General features: G+C 42.2%; 1 protein-coding gene across 5 annotated transcripts in view; it reads left to right on the top strand.

Annotated features, from left to right (window-relative positions):
• Window positions 1–24,270, top strand: part of LOC140453419 (replication protein A 32 kDa subunit-like) — a 47,509-nt gene that overhangs the window by 10,155 nt on the left and 13,084 nt on the right. For 2 of the 5 annotated variants that reach the window (XR_011952379.1, XM_072548073.1), the window contains exons 3-6: window positions 8,979–9,092; window positions 13,567–13,678; window positions 16,009–16,125; window positions 22,874–22,968. Coding sequence is in view for 3 of the 5 variants with exons in the window: in XM_072548073.1 (XP_072404174.1) it covers window positions 13,613–13,678; window positions 16,009–16,125; window positions 22,874–22,968 (278 nt within the window). In the remaining 2 variants the exon portion in view is untranslated. The other 3 variants (XR_011952380.1, XM_072548075.1, XM_072548074.1) reach the window with 3 other exon arrangements.

The raw sequence follows: 24,270 nt of genomic DNA, 5'->3' as shown, positions 1-24,270 counted from the left end.
TCCATACCAGGGATCCTAAGAACATAAAAACAAGGAGCAGGAGTAGGCAGTCCAGCCCTTTGAGCCTGCTCCTCCATTCAATAAGATCATGGCTGATCTTTCATGGACTCCGATCCACTTGTCTGCGCTCTCACCATGTCCCTTAATTCCTTTATTGTTCAAAAAAAACTACCTTAGCTGTAAAAACATTTATGAAGTACTTCACTGGGCAAGGAACTCCATCGATCAACAAACCTCTGGGAAAAGAAGTTCATTCTCAATTCAGTCCTAAATCTGCTCCCTCTATTCTTGATGTTCTGCTGTCTTGTCCTAGCTTCACCTGCCAGTGGGAACGTATTAGAGTGATGCTCGAAAAGCACAGCAGGTCAGGCAGCATCCGCAGAGCAGGAAAATCGACAAAAGCTCGTCATCAGATCAGGTTTCATTCCTGCTCCTTGGATGCTGCCTGACCTGCTGTGCTTTTCCAGCATGACTCTAATCTCCAGTACCCACTTCTGCCTAGTGGGAACATATTCTCTACTTCTATCTTATTGACTCCCTTCATACTTTTATATAAATCTCCTGAATTCCAATGAATTTAATCCCAGTCTACTCAGTCTCTCAAGCCAACCCCCTCAACTCCGGAATCAATCCAGTGAACCTCATCTTCACCCCCTCCAGTGCCGGTGCATCCTTTCTCAAGTAAGGAGACCAAAAATGCGCACAGTATTCCAGGAGTGGCCTCACCAGCACCCTGTTCAACTGCAACGTAACCTCTCTGCTTTTAAACTCAATCCCTTCAGCAATGAAGGACAAAATTCCATTTGCCTTCCTAAGAGCTTGTACCTGCAGACCAACCTTCAGTGTGTCATCCTAGCGAGCCTCCTCTGAACTGCCTTCAATGAAATGACATCATGTCAGGTATGGAAGGTTTGTTATAAGGAAAGGCTGGGATATCTTTCACTGGAGGGTAGGAGATTGAAAGGTGACCTGATAGAAGTTTATAAAATAATAAAAGATATAGAGTTGGCTTTTCTCTAAAATCGGGAATTACATTTTTAATGCAAAAGCAGTGCGACAATGCTGTCACTTTTTAAAAAGGTTATTTTGTCCTTGGGTTTTTTCCTCTCCCAAGAGAGGTCGTAAAGGTAGAGCTGCCAAAGAGGCTAGTTTTAACAATGTGGCTGGTTCTCCCAGTTAAGGTTTTTCTAGTTTGCTTTGGCTGTAACAGTCACGACATGAGTCCGGGGAAGTTGCAAGCCTCAGTCAAGAACTCCTCTGACCTTCTTCTGAAATCTCTTTGGATGTTATTCCCTCCTGTCCTGTCTGTAAGAATGTTTTTGAATTTACCTGTTTGTCAAGGGATGTGTTTAAGGGATGTTACTGTATTGGAGCAGTTAATTAGTTAAAATTTCCAACAGTTAAGTTAGGCTAAATTTTGTTCACGTTTCAACTGTAGTGTTTAAATAAATTGTTTTGCTTAAAGCCAAGTGGTTTGACCAGCTGCATCAAACCTGGAATATCTATTTCACAATTCTTTAAAATAAGAAAAATTTAGGGTCTAGGGTACCTCCTTATATTATTTTGAGGGTGTCTGGCCTGGTCCATAACACAAGAGATTTAAAAAGGACAAGAGAGGTGAATTTTTTAGAGGGTGGTTTGCATGTGGAATGAACTCCCTGATGAAGTGCTGGATACAGTAGAATTACAATGATTTAAAAGACATTTGATACCGTATATCAATAGGAAAGGTTTGAAGGAATATGGGGCAGGGGCAGGCAGATGGGACTAGTTTGGTTTGGGATTATATTTGGCACGGACTGGTTGGATCAAAGGTCTGTTTCCGTGTTGTATGACTATAAATAAGGGGACCAAAACTGCTCACCGTACTCCAGATGTGGTCTCACCGGCACCTTGTACGCTTGCAGTATTTTTTTGTATGCTCTGATACTTCTGTTTCCTTGAAATAAGAGCCTTCCTGGTTACCTACTGCACCTGTGTGCTAGCTTTGTTTAATTCACCAGAACTTCCTTTTTGTGTTGCAGCTTCCTGTAACTTTTTGCCATTTAAATAATATTCTGTTCTCCTGTTTTCTTTTCCAAAATAAACAATTTCACATTTTCCTCCATTTACCAACTTTTTGTCCATTTACTTAACTTGTGAATATCTCTGTAAACTGTATCCCTCTCTCAACTTGTTTTTCCATGTTTGTATTATATGCAAATTTGGCAACAGTAAATCCACATCCTGTTAGTGTGGTGTGAGTTATATAGGCCATGTGTCTGAAAGACTGGTGAATTGTCAAACAGCATATCACTTTGAACTGTTTGCAACAAAGTACTTGCTGTACCCAACCAACAAACTTGTGTAACCTGAAAACATGAGAACAACATTTGCTAAATTAACATGTGTTTGAAGGATTGCATTGACAAGCATTTTAAAGTTTAGTGGATCTTGCAGTGTGGCAGACTTGTGTATGCTGGTAGCCACTTATTCATACACAAGACCCAGTTCTTTGCAGACAAAAAGAACACGTGCAGTCATTGTATCTGTTTCAACTCAACAAGTGAGAGGCATTCTTTGAGTCATTTCTTAGGGCAGTGCTTTGATCAGCCGAACTGTTTAAACAGAGCTTGGAATGTAACTGTCAGTTCTCGTCTAACTGCTGTAATCTCCATAACGATGCCTCTATCAATCAGAGTCCACTCTTAACAGCACTCTTGATAAACTGGCAAAAATTATATGCCTGAAATACCTTTAAGTTTGTTGTATCATCATGATGTCTGAGTAGTCTGGATTAGTGGTGCTGGAAGAGCACAGCAGTTCAGGCAGCATTGAAGGAGCAGCGAAATCGACGTTTCGGGCAAAAGCCCTTCATCAGGAATAAAGGCAGAGAGCCTGAAGCATGGAGAGATAAGCTAGAGGGGGGTTGGGGTGGGGAGAAAGTAGTATAGAGTACAATGGGTGAGTGGGGGAGGAGATGAAGGTGATACGTCAGGGAGGAGAGGGTGGAGTGGATAGGTGGAAAAGGAGATAGGCAGGTAGGACAAGTTCTGGGGACAGTGCTGAGCTGGAAGTTTGGAACGAGGGTGAGGTGGGGGAAGGGAAATGAGGAAACTGCTAAAGTCCACATTGATGCCCTGGGGTTGAAGTGTTCCGAGGCGGAAGATGAGGTGTTCTTCCTCCAGGTGTCTGGTGGTGAGGGAACAGCGGTGAAGGAGGCCCAGGACTCCATGTCCTCGGCAGAGTGGGAGGGGGAGTTGAAATGTTGGGCCACAGAGTGGTGTGGTTGATTGGTGCGGGTGTCTCGGAGATGTTCCCTAAAGCGCTCTGCTAGGAGGCGCCCAGTCTCCCCAATGTAGAGGAGACCGCGTCGGGAGCAACAGGTACAATAACTGATATTAGTGGATGAGCAGGTAAAACTTTGGATGTGGAAGGCTCCTTTAGGGCCTTGGATAGAGGTGAGGGAGGAGGTGTGGGCGCAGGTTTTACAGTTCCTACGGTGGCTGGGGAAGGTGGCAGGATGGGAGGGTGGGTTGTAGGGGGGGCGTGGACATGACCAGGTTGTCACAGAGGGAACGGTCTTCACGGAAGGTGGAAAGTGGTGGGGAGGGAAATATATTCCTGGTGGTGGGGTCTGTTTGGAGGTGGTGGAAATGTCGGTGGATGATTTGGTTTATGTGAAGGTTGGTAGGGTGAAAGGTGAGCACCAGGGGCGTTCTGTCCTTGTTACAGTTGGAGGGGTGGGGTCTGAGGGTGGAGGTGCGGGATGTGGGCGAGATGCGTTGGAGAGCATCTTTAACCACGTGGGAAGGGAAATTGCGGTCTCTAAAGAAGGAGACCATCTGGTGTGTTCTGTGGTGGAACTGGTCCTCCTGGGAGCAGATACGGCGGAGGCGGAGGAATTGGGAATATGGGATTGCATTTTGGCAAGAGGTAGGCTGGGAAGAGGTGTAATCCAGGTAGCTGTGGGAATCGGGGGTTTGTGAAAAATGTCAGTGTCAAGTCAGTCGTCGTTAATGGGGAGGGAGGTGTCAGAGGTGGTCCAGGTAAATTTAAGGTCAGGGTGGAATGTGTTGGTGAAGTTGATGAATTGCTCAACCTCCTCGCGGGAGCACGAGGTGCCGCCAATGCAGTCATCAATGTAGCGGAGGAAGAGGTGGGAGTGGTGCCCGTGTAATTACGGAAGATCAACTACGTAGCCAACAAAGAGACAGGCATAGCTTGGGCCCATACGTGTGCCCATGGCTACCCCTTTGGTCTGGAGGAAGTGGGAGGATTCAAAGGAGAAATTGTTAAGGGTGAGGACCAGTTCGGCCAAACGAATGAGTGTGTCGGTGGAAGGGTACTGTTGGGGACGTCTGGAGAGGAAAAAACGGAGGGCTTGGAGGCCCTGGTCATGGCGGATGGAGGTGTAGAGGGATTGGATATCCATGGTGAAGATGAGGCGTTGGGAGCCGGGAAACTGAAGTCTTGGAGGCGGTGGAGGGCGTGGGTGGTGTCTCGAACGTATGTGGGGAGTTCCTGGACTAGGGGGGATAGGACAGTGCCGAGGTAGATAGAGATGAGTTCAATGGGGCAGGAGCATGCTGAGACAATGGGTCAGCCTGGGTGGTCAGGCTTGTGGATCTTGGGAAGGAGGAGGAACCGAGCAGTGCCAGGTTCCCGGACTATGAGGTTGGAAGCTGTGGTTGGGAGATCTCCTGAGGTGATGAGGTTCTGTATGGTCTGGGAGATGATGGTTTCGTGATGGGGGGTGGGGTCATGGTCGAGGGGGCAGTAGGAAGAGGTGTCCTCGAGTTGGTGTTTGGCTTCAGCGGTGTAGAGGTCAGTGCGCCAGACTACCACTGCGCCCCCTTTATCCGGTGGCTTGATGGTGAAGTTGGGATTAGAGCAGAGGGATTGGAGGGCTGCGTGTTGTGAGAGTGAGAGGTTGGAGTGGGGGAGGGAGGTCGACCGGTTGAGGCGGTTAATGTCCCGGTGGCAGTTGGAAGTGAAGAGGTCGAGGGCAGGTAATAGGCCAGCGCGGGGTGTCCAGGTGGATACAGTGTGTTGGAGATGGGCGAAGGGGTCCTCGGAAGGTGGGCGGGAATCCTGATTGTGAAAGTAAGCTCTGAGGCGGAGGCGATGGAAGAATTGTTCGATGTCACAGTGTGTATTAAATTCATTGCGTGGACAGAGGGGGATGAAGGTGAGTCCTTTGCTGAGGACTGATTGTTCGTTCTCAGTGAGGGGGAGGTCTAGAGGGATGGTGAACACTCGGCAGGGCTGGGAGCTGGGATCTGGTGTTGGGAGCTGGGAGTGGGGGCGGAATCTGTAACTGGAGTGGGTGTGATGGGGCGAATGGGGTGGAGTCATGAGCAGGGGTAGTGTTCCCCTCGGGGTTCTGAGGGGTGGGGATAGTGACAGTGGGATAATGATCTGGCTCAGACAGTAAATAGCTCTTAATGGAGACAGTTAGTGGCACTCTCCTAGCCAGATTGTTATGCACTCCTTTGTCTAGTCAACGGCTTCTCTCTTTCTTTGGGCTCGATTTCCACCTATCATTTACTCCTTACCTCATCCCATAACCTATCTTCATATAAACCAACACTTTTAAAAAAAAATTTCCCCTTTTGTATTTTGATTTAATCTCTGCCCATCCTTTCACTTTTTTGGTCACTCAGCCTTTCCTTTTGTTGAGAAGGGCACGGCTTGTCACTGGCCACTTGGGTGTTTCCTTCCTGGTGGTGGAATATGAATAAAGATTTATGCATTGTTGTTCTTTACACACATATACACACACACACACACGACATGGCTGCTGGGGAATAAAAACAATGTATATTTTCACCAGGAGATTAGAATCTCCTCAGTTCAGGGGACTGACTCCGAGCTGCCTGACCATTGCCAGTGTACTGTGTGGAAGAAATCGGTTCTCCAGAGTAGAAGACATTGCCTTATGTTTTTCTTCTTTGTTGCTGTGTTTCTGGGGCTCTTTTGTCATTTTCTCTTAAAAGAAAAGAAAATATAAACAGATTTAGAATCTCTTTAGTTAATGGGACTAAATCCAAGCTTTAAAAACAAATTTTCCTAGCTACCATTCACTTTGAGGAAGCGTCAATGGACATAGAACATAGAAAAATACAGCGCAGTACAGGCCCTTCGGCCCTCAATGTTGCGCCGACCGAAGCCTACCTAACCTACACTAGCCCAATAACCTCCATATGCTTATCCAATGCCTGCTTGAATGACCATAAAGAGGGAGAGTCCACCACTGATACTGGCAGGGCATTCCATGAACTCTCAACCCGCTGAGTAAAGAATCTACCCCTAACATCTGTCCTATACCAACTGCCCCTTAATTTAAAGCTGTGTCCCCTAGTAACAGCTGATTCCATACGCGGAAAAAGGTTCTCACTGTCAACCCTATCTAAACCCCTAATCATCTTGTACACCTCTATCAAGTCACCCCTAAACCTTCTTTTCTCCAATGAAAACAGCCCCAAGTGCCTCAGCCTTTCCTCATACGATCTTCCTACCATGCCAGGCAACATCCTGGTAAACCTCCTCTGCACCCGTTCCAGTGCCTCCACATCCTTCCTATAGTATGGCGAACAAAACTGCACACAATACTCCAGGCCGCACCAGAGTCTTCTACAACTGCAACATGACCTCAGGACGCCGGAACTCAATTCCTCTACCAATAAAGCCCAGTACGCCATATGCCTTCTTCACAGCACTATTTACCTGGGTGGCAACTTTCAGAGATCTGTGTACGTGGACACCAAGATCCCTCTGCTCAGCCACACTACCAAGTAGCCTACCATTAGCCCAGTAATCCATCTTCTTGTTACTCCTACCAAAGTGAATGACTTCACACTTAGCTACATTGAACTCCATTTGCCACCTTTCTGCCCAGCTCTGCAGCTTATCTATATCCCGCTGTAACCTGCCACATCGTTCTTCGCTGTCCACCACTCCAACTTTCGTATCATCCGCAAACTTGCTCACCCAGCCTTCAAGCCCCTCCTCCAGGTCATTTATAAAAATGCCAAACAGAAATGGTCCCAAAACAGATCCTTGCGGAACACCGCTAGTGACGGCACTCCAAGATGAACCTTTACCATCAACTACTACCCTCTGTCTCCTTCCAGCCAGCCAACTCCTAATCCAAACCTCTAATGCACCCTCACTGCCATACCTCCGTAATTTTTGCAGGAGCCTACCATGGGGTACCTTATCGAACGCCTTGCTAAAATCCATATACTGCTTTACCCTCGTCCACCTCCTTGGTCACCTTCTCAAAGAACTCAATAAGGTTTGTGAGGCATGACCTGCCCTTCACAAAACCATGCTGACTATCCTGATCACATAATTCCTATCCAGATGTTCATAAATCCTATCCCTTACAATTCTCTCTAAGACTTTGCCCACAACAGAAGTGAGACTCACTGGCCTATAGTTACTAGGGCTGTCCCTACTCCCCTTCTTGAACAAGGGGACCACATTCGCTATCCTCCAGTCTTCTGGCACTATTCCTGTAGACAACGACGACATAAAAATCAAGGCCAATGGCTCCGCTATCTCCTCCCTAGCTTCCCAGAGGATCCGAGGATAAATGCCATCAGGCCCAGGGGACTTATCTATTTTAACCCTTTCCACTATTCCCCGGACCTCTTCCCTACATACCTCAAAGCCATCCATTCTAATCACTTGTGACTCAGTATTCACATCAGCAACAATGTCCTGTTCCTGAGTGAATACTGACGAAAAGTATTGATTTAGTGTCTCTCCAATCTCCTCTGCCTCCACGCACAACTTCCCACTACTATCCTTGACTGGACCGATACCTACCCTAGTCATCCTTTTATTCCTGACATACCTATAGAAAGCCTTAGGGTTTTCCCTAATCCTACCAACCAAGGACTTTTCATGTCCCCTTCTCGCTGCTCTTCGCTCTCTCTTTAGATCCTTCCTGGCTACCTTATACATCTCAATCGCCCCAACTGAACCTTCACGCCTCATCTTTACATAGGCCGTCCTCTTCCCTTTTATAAGGGATTCCAATTCCTTATTAAACCACGGCTCCCTCACAAGACCCTTTCCTCCCTGCATGACTGGTACATACTTATCAAGGACACCCAATAGCTGCTGCTTGAACAAGCTCCACATATCATTTGTGTCCTTCCCTTGAAGCCTATTTTTCCAATCCACACATCCTAGGTCATGCCTCACCCCATCATAATTTCCCTGCCCCCAGCTATAACTCCTGCCCTGCAGTGCACACTTATCCCTCTCCATCACTAGAGTAAAAGTCACTGAGTTGTGGTCACTGTCCCCGAAGTGCTCACCTACCTCCAAGTCTAACACCTGGCCTGGTTCATTACCTAGAACCAAATCCAGTATGGCCTCACCTCTTGTTGGCCTGTCTACGTATTATGTCAGGAAACCCTCCTGCACACATTGGACCTGAAACGTTAGGTCTGATTTTTCTTCACAGATGCTGCCTGACCTGCTGAGCTTTCCCAGCAGCTTCTGTTTTTGTTTGTGATTAACTTACTGCTCCTATTGTGGTATGGGAGCTTAGAATGGCACGGTGGCTCAGTGGTTAGCACTGCTGCCTCACAGCACCAGGCTCTCCAGTTCAGTTCTAGCCTTGAACCTCTGTCTGTGTGGAGTTTGCATGTTCTCCCCATGTCTGTGTGGGTTTGCTCCGGTTTCCTTCCACAGTCCAAAGATGTGCAAGTTAGGTGAATTGGCCATGCTAAAATTGCCTGTAGTGTTAGATGCATTGGTTAGGGGAATGGGTGGGTTGCTCTTCGGAGGGTCGGTGTGGACTTGTTGGGCTGAAGGGCCTGTTTCCAAATTGGAGGGAATCTAATCAGAAAAACATGATTGAGATTTTAGTATATAAAATATTCCTTGATTATAAATAACAACATATAGCTTTTGTTTTATTACTTCTGTTGTAGATTTCTTCTAACATTGAGCTTTACAGATGTGTTTCATTTTCTTAGGTGACTATGGTTGGCATGATCAAAGATGCAGAAAAAGCACCAACAAACATTTTGTACAAATTGGATGACATGACTGCACCCCCTAGGGATGTAAGACAGTGAGTAGATACTGATGTAAGTAAATGAACTTTTCATGTATCTTGTCATTCCCTGATGATGCCATCAAATTTTTACTTCATCATTGACCAGGAACACTTTTTAAGTGTAGATAATGTTTGAAATCTCAGATACTTCAAGAATAAAGCCATGAGTTTCTAGGATTTTGAACAAACAAAAATCCATTCTACTATATAAAGTTAGAATGGTAACACAACCTTCAAGGTATAGAATGTGCACTCTGGTTTTTAGAATTGATGAGGTAAATATAGATAACAGGCAAACATTAGTTAAGCTCATTTCAGTATATCAAATAGCAGGTGTGAGTATCGTGCAGATTTCTTAGCAATCTACCCCAGACATTAGTGAAACTAAATTGCCAAATTTAATTTAAAACTCAACAAATCATTCAAATTGCACAAATCTAGCTTTCGAGCTCCCTCAAATCGCTACATTATATCATATCTCAATTTCAACACAAGTCTTGGCAGTTCACTCTCCTTTCCTTGGGACTGCCCTCCTTGATACTTTAGACCACACACTAGCACATTCTCACTCATGAGCACAATTCTAGCTTTACAACAGATTTTCTAAAGGTTTCTGCAAGCTCCAATATTTCTCAGCTATACCAGCAAATATCGTTCACCTGCATCCAATGCTGCACTGCATTATTATTGGCTTTTTAGCTTTTTTCCTTATTTGTAGAATATGGACATTGTTGGCTAATGCAGCATTTATTGTTGATCCCTAATTGTTCTATAACTGAGTGGCTTGTTAGGCCATTTCAGAAGACCATGTGGAATTGCTAGTATTGGACTGTGGTAGCAAAAGTCAGAAGTCACAACACCAGGTTACAGTCCAACTGGTTTATTTGAATTTGCAGACTTGTGGAGTACTACTCCTTTGTCAAGTGAACTTCACCTGATGGAGCTCTGAAAGTTTCTGATTTCAAATAATCCAGTTGGACTGTAACCTGGTGTTGTGTGACTTTGTGTATTCTGAAGTGCCTTTTGAAATACAATGTAGGTATGGGGTCAAGTGTAAAGTTGTTAAATTTTTATTCCTTTTGAATTAGATGGGTTTTTCATGACCATTCGCAGTGGTTACATGATCACCATTAGGCTAGTTTTTAATTCTGGATTGCCTTTTTAATTGTATTCAGCTTTTGAGATCTGTGGTGGCAATCAAACTCATGTTCAGAACATTAGTCTAGGCTTCTGAATTACTATCTCTGTGATTATTACCACCAGACCTCTGGGGTCCCCAGCCCCCAGGGCTCTAAACAGCTACTAAAATGCTCTGAGCTGTAACTTCAATAAGTAGCTGTACCTACTGGCTCCCAGAATTTTCTGATCCCTGACTGCTCGAGGTCTGTTGCAGCAAAACCCTTTTTGGGATGAAACTATTTTTTCCCCTGCAGCTGACCACTAGACTCATTAAAGTGGCTTATAGAATCTGAGTCATACAGCACAGAAACAGACCCTTTGGTTCAACCAGTCCATTCTGAACATCATCCAAACTAAACTAGTCCCACCTGGCTGTCCCTGACCCATATCCCTTCAAACCTTTTCTATTCATTTAACTTATCCAAATGTATTTTAAACAATGTAATTGTATCCACATCCACCACCTCATTAGGATCTTCATTCCAAATGCGAGCTGCCCTCTTTTAAAAAGAGATCTTTTTTAAAATCTATGTCCTCTCACCTTAAAAATGTCCCCCAGATGTTGAAATCTCCCCACCCCAGGATTAATGGGAGATGTATTTTCCCTATCTGTATCCCTCATTATTTTAGGAACTTCTATAAGCTGGCCTTTCCACCTACAGTGCGCCAGTGAAAAAGGTTGCAGCCTATCCAGGCTTTTGTTATAATTCAAGCCTTCCATACCCAGCAGCATCCTGGGTTATCTCTTCTGAAATCTCTCCAGCTTAATAACATCCTTCCTATTACTGGGCAACCAGAGAGGATTTGCTAATATCCTGTATCTTTCATACTGACTTGTTGTATTATCTTCATGCCAGTCTGTGATCTCCACAACCCCACAGCATGTTTCTGATGGCTGGGCCTTCCAGATATTTAAAAATAGCACGTGTGGTCTTTTTTTGTTTTGCCATTCAAAGCAGACATTAAGACTTGCAGGAGCAATTAGGAAATGAAGCCCTCATTGGAGCCCCAAATTAGCTATATTTTGGATTTAGTAGGTGTATATATTCTGTGTAAAAGTATGTTCTGTTTTGTTAGTCCTTTCAATTCTACTATTGTTTTGCAGATATCTAGTTCTGGACAGAATGTAAATGTGTTTCAATCTGCTTGTTAGTTTGTGTAGGTCAAATTCATTGTTGGAAAGAGCATTTGATGTTTGTAAATGGGAATAATTTAGTTTGGTGCAATTGATATTACTCATTTATTATCTATTTCTACAGTTAATTCAACCCTGTCAAGTGACTGTGTTCACTCGTCTGAAATTGAGAATCTAATTAGTTGTACTTTACGGACTTCAACTCTCTTTTGCCAAACTAATCAAGACTGCCATTTTCTTATTTTGACAAATTGAAAAGGCCTTGCATTTCATTTGCAAAACCCAGTGTGATTTATATGATTTGTAGTCATAAAATTATTTTTTTTGCTTTAGTGTGTTGATTATTTTCACTTGCATCTATAACTTTTTAAATTCTGTTCTAAAATGATTAGGTAACTTTAGCAGATCACTACAGAGCTCCACATTATATCCACTACCTTCTAAATTACCCTGTGAGTCTCTTGTGATGATCATAAATTTGCGTTTATGAAACTCAGTTCAACAAACACATATTGCTAAATACCTTAAACTCTGAATCCTGAAGACTTCTGTAACACCATATATTAACTTTTGCAGCTCTACACAAGAAGATTAAGCATTTTTAAACTGACTTCAACATTGAAACCATCTGTGCTGCTTAACGCAGTTTAACATAAAATACACTTTTCTGCTGATTTCCACACTGTCCATTTGACTCAACTAGTCCATGTTATTGTTTCTGCTGGAGTCTGCTCCGTTGTTCCCAATACAAATTTGTCAGCGTGACTTTGATTCAGTTCTTGTGTTCGTTCTATAGTTAAGTGCACAACAACACTACACCTGTAGTTTAACTAAGGTCTGTACAGTTTAACCATTATCACTTTGTTTTTATGTTCTGTGCATCTAAGTCTAAACCCACAGGTTCAAGTTGGTCTGATGGTCATACCTACTTGTTGGAGTTTCTGTTTTACTTTGTTTAAAATCGTTAAATGTGATAATTTTATTTCTGTTCCAAAGAATGTCATTCTGATTTTCCCTGTACTGTCTGCCATCCAGCTAAATTCTTTTTGTCGCCCATTTGCTACACACTCCTCTCCGTTTCCCTCACTTAAAAATTCAGTGCCATCTGTATATTTCAGTCGTAACCTTTCAATTTGATATTTATGCAGTTTGATTTTAAGTTGACACTTTTGTATTTAGTAATGCTTTGCTTGGTAAGTCTTACCTGCAATGCCGGAGATTAATCTGTAAAAATCCGAGTGGCCAAGAACTATTTAAAGTAAAAATTTAATAACTTTATTTCTTCAAGTATTACGAGAATAGTTAACTAACCACTATTTACAATTTCTACCTCTAACCTAGCTTTTACCTTCCCTTCTATAATACTAGTCCGATTAAAACTCCCATTAAAGATTTACAAAACCACACTTCTTATCTCAAAGCGAGGCAGCTTTTGTGCTTCTATTTGGATCTTCCTGTGCTGCTTTTGTTCTTAGGAATTTCTACTTCACAGGTTACTGATCGAAAAGGTATTAATACTTTAGACATATCTTTTTGTTTTGTTTCATTACATTTGCTTCTTATATTTTACCAATTTAGCATTTTCATATTTAGAATTATTTATAAAAAGCTTTATTTCCCCCAGTGTTTTTTGTTTAATGCACAAATTAAATGGAATGGTATTCTGTTAAAATATAAAGCCTATATTTCTTTATATAACTAATTGGGAGGGAAAATATGCTATCTGAAATACTTCCCTGATTAACAATTTAGTACTTTCTTTTAATAAGTGCGACTTAATGTATTTTTTAGTTGCTTTGTGTATATCATGCCATCAGGAGCTATCCAGTGTGGCAGTTTATAGAACTGTTAAGTTGAATGTGTCCCTGATTTTCTTGTTTCTGAACATTTGGCACTCACTATGTCCAGAGAAAAGAACTAAGCTGATGAGGGAACAACTAATGTATGTAGATAATTAAAAAATTAATGGAATAGTCATTTATAGATTTTTGGCAGATTCTGCTTTTGATGTTTTAAGCAAAATAAATAATGCTGGTCTTTTGTATCTATTAAAATAGAACAATTTTATGTTATCTGTAACTCTTCAGCTTTTTATTACACTCATTTTTTATTTACTGATTCACTTGTAATTTTTGATTCTGCATGAAAGTCAATTCTAATCTTGAACTTGACCGTTACTTTAAATTGTTAGAACAAGAAGAGCTTGGTATCTTTTAAAATCCATGGTTTTGTAAGACATGAATGAGTTAACATCTCACATGTTGGAGGTGGTGCAGGCTCACTTGCTGCTAAACAAACCACAGGTGAGTATAAAGCTAAATACTTGGAACAACGTTCTGATAGGGTTCAGCTAATGTGTGTTTCAAGATTAGAAATTGTGCTGCATTGCGTAATTGTACAAGAGTCCAGCTAGAAAAGGACAGCAAGTGTACAAATATTCAAGAGTGGTAGAGAAGTACAGCATGGAAACAGACCCTTCGGTCCACCTCGTCCATGCTGACCAGCTATCCCAACCTAATCTAGTCCCACCCGTCCCATATCCCTCCAAACCCTTCCTATTCATATATCCATCCAGATGCCTTTTAAAATATTGCAATTGTACCAGCCTTCACCACTTCCTCTGGCAGCTCATTAGAAATTGGAGATAGAAGCAGAATGCCACAGACGGAGTAGCCGGTTAAGAATGCTGAAAGGGGAGGATATTTGTCGTCATGCTGGAGGGGTGGTGGACTCATGGCTCCTGACAAAAGTGGATCATTAATGTGATAGAATGTTCACCACTTGCCTGGATGCGTGCAGCTCTAAGAGCATTCAAGCTCTGCACCATCCAGGTCACAGCTGCCCCCTTGGTTAGCACTAAATTCATTGTTGTAAACATTCACTCCTTCCCTTGCTGGCACTCAGTGGTGGCAGTGTGCTCTATCTAAATGATGCACTAGCAACTTGTCAAGGCTCCCATGAAAGCACCTTCCAAATGCACAACATCATCTAGATAGAAGGGCAAAGGCAGTCGGAGCATGGAAGTGCTGTAACATGCAGGATTCCCTTCCAAGTCTCTCATCATCCTGACTTGAGACTATATTGCCATTCCTTCAAAGTTGCGAAGCCAAAGTGCTGGAAAACCCTTCTGAACTACACGTAGGGTGCAACAGTGGCTGAATGGTTAGCACTGCTGCCTCATAGCACCAGGCACCCAGGTTCTATTCCAGCCTGTGGTAACTGTCTGTGTGGAGTTTGCACATTCTCCCAGTGTCTGTATGGGTTTCCTCCCACAATCCAAAGCCGTGCAGGTTAGGTGAATTGGCCGTATTAAATTGCACAGTGTTCAGGGATGTATAGTTTAAGTGCATTAGTCAGGGGTAAATATTGGGTAAGGGTCTGGGTGGGTTACTCCTTTTTGGAGGTTCGGTGTGGACTAGTTGGGCCGAAAGTCCTGTTTCTACTCTGCATTCTGTTCTATTCTCCTTCCCCTTCCACATCCCCATCCCCCAGCAGTTTAAGAAGATGGCTCACCACCCTCCATTTAGGATGGGCAAGTGCTTGCTTTGCTAGCCTGTGAATGACAAATAAAATCAGGATCTTCACATGAAGTGGAAATCATTGCAAGAGCTGGGGCATGGACATTAGCAAAAACTGATTGGTCATAAGTTGCTCACTTTGAGCTTCATTGTTTCTGAATAATTTTCACAGCTGTTAAAATTAAAGGAATTTTCAATTCAATCAAGATTAAAACTTTACACTGTTTACCTAGGAAAAGTCGTCATTAATCCAATGAAGCAATACGGAGGAACTTCGATTATCCGAATATCAACTATCCAAAGGAGATCTTGAGGTCCCGATAGAAACATTACATCAAAGAACTGTTTCAACTCTGAGTCTTTTGTTTCTAGTCATTAAAAACGATCTCTGGTCGTTGAAATGCTGCCGAGAACAGTCCTGGACATTGATGGGAGTCCAGGCACCATCTCCAAATGACTGACTTCCTGCCCACTCTCCCACTCTCCCGCTCCCCACACTTTGCCTGGAGGGGTGAACCCTAAACCTCCCTTTCCCAGATATTCTCTCTAACATTGTCCTAAACAGGGCAGAGGTGGAACTTGTCAAAAAGTTGCAGTAAAAATTTGTCTGTGTCTGTCTGTCTGTGTGTGTGTGTGTGCATATGTGTCTGTCTGTCTGTGTGCGCGTGCTATTTGGAGACTTAACCCACAAAGGCAGCAGCACTCTTACTGTTGGTGTCCACATTGGCTGCCCCGGAGGGGGGAAGAGGGCTGCCGGGGGCAGGGGTGCAGACGGAGTTTGAACAGTAGGTGGGGAGGTGGTGCTGGATGGGGTTGGAAGTTGGGCAGGAGGGTGGTGCTGGATGGGTTAGGGTGCGGTGGGGGGGGCCGTGCTGGGCGGGGTTGAGGAGCAGGTGGGGGTCACTGTTGGGCAGGGGCTCACGCGTGTTGTGATGCAGTCTCCTCTCCTGAATGGGGAGCAGACTTAACAGAAAGCCCTGAGTCCCAGAGGAGAGGCATTGAATCGATCTAACCGAATAATGAATTATCCGAATGAAATAGTGCCCACCCATCTCGTTCGGATAATTGAGGATCCTCTGTATTCTGAAGTTTCACTTCTATAATTTCTTCCTCAGCTTGTACCTGGAGGATCTCTAGCTTTGCACACCCCAATGCGAAATGAAGGTACAATGGGATTATATGGTGGTGGTAATGATGCATTGATGAATGGACCAACAAGTCAACAAAGTCAGGTAAAACACACTGGGAAAGAATTGTGCAATTGTCTTATCTGAAGTTTATTATATTGGGGTTAAGAGAAAAGCAATAGTTTATCTCCCTCTAATTGCAAAGTTAAATTAGTGATATATTGTCTCAAACAGTCTGAATACATAACTGACAAGATGTGAAAAAAGCCAACTTAATGCAAGTTCCTTTATGTTCCTTTATAAAGGTTCCTTTCTGTGACCCTTGTGTATCAGGGCCATACCTTGGATTTCCTTGTAATCCCTAAAATGTCAAACCGATTTGTAATTAGTTTGCTGGTTTGTACTGAGTTTTTGTAATGTTGCTGATAAGAGCTGTTTTGAGCATTATGTTGCATATAATTTGCATATTTTCAATTGTTAATGTCAGCTAGAATTTATTTTAAACTTTGCATATAGTTCCTTCAGTCTTAATGTGCAAGCACGCATCAGAAGGTGACAATACTCATGTTGTAGACCCTTACCTTGATGTTTAGTTGAATGCATTCTACTTGTGGGATATAGGTAAAGTAGTGTTACTTCTGCAATTATAATTAATTATACATTCACTTATACAAAGTAAATGAACTCACACCAGTGTGTAATTGTTTCAGCCAAGAGCTGAGTCAACAAGAATAGAAGCTATGTGGAGGAAATACATAATTGTTTTTGTATTAGCTAAAATTGTATTCAAGAATGAAACGTGACTGCAAAACAATGGTAGATATTACAGGCGAATAGATAAGATGCTGTGAGGGGAGGAAGTTAAGCTAGATACGCCTGTACAAACAGTAGGTATAAACATCTGTTTCCCATTTTTACAGAAACACAGGAACAAACCCCAATTAAGAGTCATAAGGATAAGTATGGTAGGGGAAGGCACAGATGGAGGGAGTAGATAATGGTGAAGAAAGGATATGCCTAACAATGACCCACAGCGGGATGAGGTCAAACGGCCTTGAGGTCAGAAATAAGCATTTTGTCACAGACAAGGCCAGATAAGGCAAGAGATGAACAGGAGTAATGAGTGCCAGTCTTAGGGAAGTGGAAGATGTAAACAGGGGAGGAGCAATGAAATAAAAAAAAGAAACCAAATTATATAAATATCGTGTATTAATTGAATTGTGTGTGTCCCTTGCCTTGTAGACAGTGGACATCACACCCTCTTGCAAGAGTAAAATAAAGGACACTACTGATTCAGATTTTGTCTCGGACTGAAATTATTGAAGTGTGTGAGCTTAGTTTCTCACATACTTTTGACACTTTTTCATTCAAACATAATTCTATTTAAATGTGATGGTTTGATTCTTGGGATGGGACATGATATGTTAATTGATACAAATTTAATTTGAACTTTGCTAATGATCCTTATAGCAAAGGTCCCAAGTATTATCGATGCCAGTCTTGAGCCAGTTGGATTCTTTCCACATGATATCAAGAAATGGTTGAGGACACTGGATACTGCAAAGTTTTTGGGCCCAGACAGTTTTTCTTCAGAACTTGGTTCACCCCGAACCAAACTGTTCCAATACACCTGCACTGACAATTGACCCAATAACATGGAAAATTACCCAGCTATGTCCAGTATGTACAAAGCAGGGTAAATCCAACCTGGGCAGCTACCACCCATCAGTTTACTGGAGATCATCCGTAATGGAAAGTGTCATCAGCAGTGCTGTCCAGCAACACCTGTTAAATAATGCCAAATTTGGTTTCTGCCAGGACCTCATTATAGCCTTAGTGCAAACTAGCTGAATTCCAGAAGTGAAGTGAGAGTCACAATCCTTGCTATCAAAGCTACATATGACAGTGTGACAACAAGACCTCTAACAAAACTGGAATAAATGTGGACCTAGGAGTGAGGGGGAGCTCTCTGATAGTTGGAGTCATATCTGGCCTATGGGAAGATGGAGGTTGTTGGAGTTCAATCACTTCAACTCCCAAGACATCTCTGTAGGAATTCCTCAGGCTAATGTCCTTGATCCAACCATCAGCTGCTTCATCAAGGAACTTCCCTCCATCATGAAGTCAGAAGTGGCGATGTTTAGTGATTATACAATGGGCAGCACCGTTCTCTGCTACTCGAATACTGAAGCAGTCCATGTCGAAATGCAACAGGACTTGGGCAATACATATAGATTGGACTGAAAAGTGGTAAGTAACACTTGTGCCACCCAGTACAAGGCAATTATCATTCCAGTAAAAGAAGATCTGACAACTGCCCTTGATATTCAATGGTGTCACCATCATTGAATCAACCACTATCAATACTTGGGGATACTATTGACCAGAAACTGCACTGCCAGGCTAGAAGAGCTAGTCAGGGGCTGGAATGTTGCTGAAAGTAATTCCTCAGCTTTTACACCATTGACAAAGCAGAAGTCAGGAGTGTAATGGAATACTCCCCACTTGTCTGGGTGAGTGCAGCTCCAACAACACTTGAAACTTGACACCATCTAGGTCATAGACGTACACAGCACAGATATCAGGCCCTGCAGCCCAACCTGTCCATGCCAACCAAGTTTCCTCAACTTCATTGGTCTCATTTGCCAGTGTAAAGCAGCCCACTTGATTGGCACCACACCTTCAAACGTCCATTCTCTCTTCCACTGACATTCAGTAGCATGTGTGCCATCGGCAAGATGCCCTGCAAACCTTCTCCAAAGATCCTTAGCACTTTCCTAGACTACCATCTGGCTAGATGGGAGCACCAGGTACATAAGGACACCATCTGCAAGTTCCATCCAAGCCACACACCACCCAGACTTGGAAATAAATCCCCATTCTTTCAATCAGAGTCATCAAGATGTACAGCACAAAAACAGACACTTTGGTCCAACACGTCCATACCAAACAGATATCTTAAACTAATCTAGTCCCATTTGCCAGCACTTGGCCCATATCCATCTAAACCCTTCCTATTCATATACCCATCCAGATACCTTTTAAATGCTGAAATTGTACCAGTCACCACCACTTCCTCTAGCATCTCATTCCGTACATGCACCATGCTCTGTCAAAAACTTGCCCTTTAGGTCCATTTTATATCTTTCCCCTCTATGCCCTCTAGTTCTGGACTCTCCCTAACACAGGGGAAAAGGCCTGACTATTTATCCTATCCATGCCCCTCATGATCACTCCTCAGCCTCCGACTCTCCAGGGATAACAGCCCCAGCCTTTTCAGCCTCTCCCAGTAACTCATCCTCCAACCCTGGCAACATCCTTGTAAATCTTTTCTGAACCCTTTCAAGTTTCACAACATTCTTCCAGTAGGAAGGGGACTACAATTGCACACAGTATTCCAAAAGTGGTGTTACCAATGTCCTGTACTGCAACAACATGACCTCCCAACTCCTATACTCAATGCTTAACCAATAAGGGAAAGGGCACAAAACAACTTCCCTATTCTTATTTATATTGCTATCCTTATTTCATCAAAATGAATCTCCACACACTGGTCTTTGATAAATGTAGTTTGTCACCATCCTCTACAGTCTTCTAAATTTCTGCGTGTCATATTAATTGCAAACATTAATCTGCAGGTACTGCAGATGCTGGAAATCTGAAATAAAACTGAAAATGCTGAAATATTATCATGAATATTCAACAGATCTGGCAGCAACCACAGATGGAGAAAGAGTTATTATTTCAGATTTGCGACTTTGATCAAATGTGCTACGTGGTCATTAATGGTAGTAATTTATGAACCTTTTGAAAATTAAATCACGGTCAAAATCTTGAATTTCCTTCCTAAGGACATTGTGGTCTACCTACAACACACGATCTGCAGCAGTTTGAGGTCACCACCTTCTCAAGGGCAAGCCAGGATGAGCAATAAATGCTGGCCCAGCCAATGATGCCTCTATTCTGCAAGTGGATAAGGTTAGATCACATGGAATCTAAGAAGGGGTAACCAACTGGATACAAAATTGGCTTGATGGTCAGAGACAGAGGATGGTGGAAGAGGGTTGTTTTTTAGATTGGAGAGCTGTAACCAGTGGTGTGCTGCAAGGATTGGCGCTGAGTTTACTACTGATCATATGATTTTGGATGAGAATATCAGAGGTATGATTAGTAAGTTTGTGAACAATACCAATATTGGTGGTATAGTGGATAGTGAAGAAGGTTATCTAAGAGTACAATGGGATTTTGATCAGCTCGGTCACTGCCGAGGAATGGCAGATGGGATTTAATTCAGATAAGTGAGAGGTATTTATTTGGTAGGTGAACCAGGACATGACTTAGAGTTAATGGTAGGACCTTGGGAATACACACAAATAGAGATGTAAGAGTGCAGGTTGATAGTTTCTTGAAAGTGGTGTTCCGGGTAGATCGGGTGATGGTGAAAGTTTTTAGCATGCTTGCCTTCATTTTGATTAGAGCATTGCGTATAGGAGTTGGAATGTCATGCTACGGCTGTACAAAACATTGGTACGGTCACGTTTGGAGTACTGCATGCAATCCTAGTCACTCTGCTATAGGAGGGATGTTAATAAATTGGGAAGGGTACAATAAAGATTTACAAAGATGTTACTGAGACTGGAAGGTTTGAGTTATAAGCAGAGGCTTGGAACTTTCCTCGCTGAAGCATAGGAGGCTGAGGGGTGGTCTTAATGAATGTTTATAAAATTAAGAGATGTGGATATGATGAATAGCTGTGGTCTTTTTCCCAGGGTAGGAGAGTGCAGAACTAGACGACATAAATGTAAGGTGAGAGGAAAAATTCAAAAAATACCTGAGTGTTAACTTCCACAAAGTGTGGTAGGTATATGGTAACCAGCTACAGGAGGAAGTGGTAGAGGTGGGTACAATTTAAAAGACATTTGAACAGGTAAATGGATAGGAAAGGTTTAAAGGGATATGGGCTAAATGCTGGCAAAAGGGACCATTGAAGTTAAGAAAATTTGTTTGTCACAGACAAGTTGTGCTGTGTACGTCTATGACTCTAAGTGAATTTAAAATGCTAATTCAGATAGATGTGGATAATGTCAACCCAGTTCATAGTGGACCCAATTGTTTGAAGGGAATTCTCATTAATGGAGGAACCTATTGTCACAGTAATAGCCAGTGTGATAAGTCAATGCGATTGTTGCAGTGATTATGGTCATGACCGGGTGCTTTACCATTTATTTTCAGTTTAGTCCAGGATTTCTCATATGCCCTTCTTCCTTAACTGTACCTGCATTCACCACTTTCTCTGGCAATTCAGTCCACACAAGCCACTGTTTCAAAAAAATGTTGCCACTCATCTCTTTTAAATCTTTCTCCCCTCATCTTTTTTTTTACAAAGCCCCCTATTTTTGAACTCCCCCACCCTAGGGAAAAGATCATTGACATTCACCTTATCTATGTCCCTCATTTTATAAATCTCAATAAGGTCATTGCTGTTGTGGTTCTGTTCGCCGAGCTGGGAATTTCTCTTGCAAACGTTTCGTCCTCTGTCTAGGTGACATTCTCAGTGCTTGGGAGCCTCCTGTGAAGCCCATTGCTAAACTCCTACGTGCAGTGAAAAAATGTCCCATTCTTTACAGTCTATTTCTATACTTCAAGCCCTCCATTCCTGACAGCATCCTGGTAAACCTTTTATGAACGCACTTCAGTTTAACGGTTTGTGGTAGTTGCCGGCTGACTAACTGTATTGCCCATCCTGTCCACCCTTGACAAAGTGGTGGTCAGCTGCCACCTTGTAACTGCTGAGATTAATTTGTGTTGGTATCCTCACAGTGCTGTTATGGAAGGAGTTCCAAAATCTTGACCCAGTGACACTGAACCCAACTAATGATACTTAATTGATTATCAGCATTACTCTTTACACACTCAGATTATCAAGCAAATAACTATCCAATTGATAATGGATATTGTTTCAAGTTCTACCGGTGCAGACTGGTAGGGTATACACAGTCAGTACGTTGCCTATTGCAATAGCCAAAGGGATATGTTGTCTCTTAAGATCCACCACTCTTTGGGGCTTCAACAAACCTGGCATCACATCTGCACTAAAATTCATACACCAGGTTACTCATCTGGATGATAAGCAGGATATCTTTTTACTTGAACATTCCATTTGTTGTGTGCATAATTTGTGTTGATACTGAGTAACTAAATGAAGCAGCTAGTTTCACCTGTAGTCCACATGTGTGAAATACTTTGCACTTCTAAAATAATCTCAAGTAGTCTGGGCATGTTCCATGACTAAATATGAGATTGTCTTGGAGCTGTTTGTGAGTTTGTATGGTCGTGTAATAAGACATTCTCTGATCAGGGCATTCTCGCTATCCTGAAGCATGGCCTTGATGTGCCTGACTTAATGCTTATGTAATGAACAAATGTTGTGCCCCCTATTTATGAAGTTACTGATTAGCCTTATCTTCTAATGTGTTGAACCTTAGGAATCTCAAAGTATATACTAACTAGCAAAGCTAATTTTGTCATACAGTGGTAGAGAGCCCAGTGGCCAATTTCTCAACCAGGACATTGAGAAAAGAGAGGTAATTTGACTCTCCTTTCAAATGTGTGGAGTCCCTTTTATGAAGTTTAAACTAAGTCTGGCCGTTAATCACTAATCATTGTTAACCAGTGTGTTCCACATGGCATTGTTTCCAAGTTCACTTGCCAAACAATCAGCCTTCTCTTATCGTGCATTATAAAGTGTAGTTTTCCCCTTAAATTGCTAGCTGAAACTTAACAAAATGTCTTGTCTTTGTCAGAATAACTAACGTTTTTGTTTATGATCGCTAAAACAAAGCCTTCCTTTCAGGTATTGAATTTGATTCGCAACTGTCGAGAACAGGAAGGCATGAGCATTGACTACATGAGGAAAACACTGAAGAATATGAACATCGTTGCAATCAAGTTAGTGTTACTTTCAGCTGGCTATCGTGTGTGAAATTAAATATTCAAAGTCTTACGATTACAATTTTGTTTCCATATAGGCAAGCAGTAGAATTTCTGAGCAATGAAGGGCACATCTAATCTACAGTGGATGAGGATCATTTCAGGTCAACAGATGTTGAATAATTGAGTAATAAAATGATGTGAAACTAAAATTCTGAATCATTCTACAACCTGCAGAATCCATCATCCTGTTGTAAAATGTAAATACCAATTTTAACATAAAGGGATGTGTGCCTCTAAATTCAACTTGGATTTTTCACATTGATTGCAGACCTGCATTTTTGGTTTTGTAAGTCTGCACTTTTTTTGTATCATGATCAAAAATAAACTCTTTAATCTTAATGGTAGCTTCCTCTATGCTGTTGAAGTGTGGAAGCTTGTTCTGTCTCTTTCTCTTTCTCACCATCTGAATAGAGGGAATGATACTAATATTTGAATTAACATTGAAGTCTTGACTAAACTGGCATCATAATACAGAATGCTTGTAAATTGTCATGATGTCAAGTGTAATAAACTTTGGATTTTATTAAACTTCTGTAAAATCCAAACAGTGCAGTGTATTGATTTTAAGACATTGTTTTCTGAGTAAGGTCTTGAATAGTTGAATGTGATGCATTGTTGAACTTTGCAAATGCGCGTTTTCGAAGTCTGGCCTATGATCGATTTTCTTTCTCTTGCTTGTCCACCAGATTGAGATGGGTAAATCATATGGCTGTGTTTATAGTGTCACTCATTTAAAGAGCATTGAGAAAAGAAAATTTCAGATTTTAAATACAAGTGCAGATCTGAATTGGATGCAAACAGCCCCAAATTATATTCATTCTGGTTGTTCTTGGATTACAACATGAACGTCAGGATCCTGGTGGCATCTTGCTGAGAAATTTAGCAATTTTCTTTTTTTTTTAATTTGTTTTATTTGAGAATTGTTTAGAATTCTCAGAATAATCGGAGTAATATGTGATTTCATTTGTACCCTAGAGTACTAATGATGAACAATAAGCCATTGTGATATCAGTAGTAAATCTTGACAAGCATGGTATACCTCTGGTGTTCTTTTTCCCTAGTCTCTTGTGGGACGTGGGCAACACTGGCTGAACCGACCAATCTCTATTGCTCTTGAGAAGATGGTGGTGAGCTGCTGCCTTGAACTACTGTGGTCCACATGCTGTAGATAGATTAACAATTTTATCTGGGAGGGAATTCCAAGAAGTTGGCCCAGTGACAGTGAAGAAACAGCAATAAATTTACAAGATTGGCTTG

The sequence above is a fragment of the Chiloscyllium punctatum genome, chromosome 27 (genome assembly GCF_047496795.1).
Source record: "Chiloscyllium punctatum isolate Juve2018m chromosome 27, sChiPun1.3, whole genome shotgun sequence".
Classification (NCBI taxonomy): domain Eukaryota; kingdom Metazoa; phylum Chordata; class Chondrichthyes; order Orectolobiformes; family Hemiscylliidae; genus Chiloscyllium; species Chiloscyllium punctatum.
This window is presented reverse-complemented; position numbering and strand designations above follow the sequence as displayed.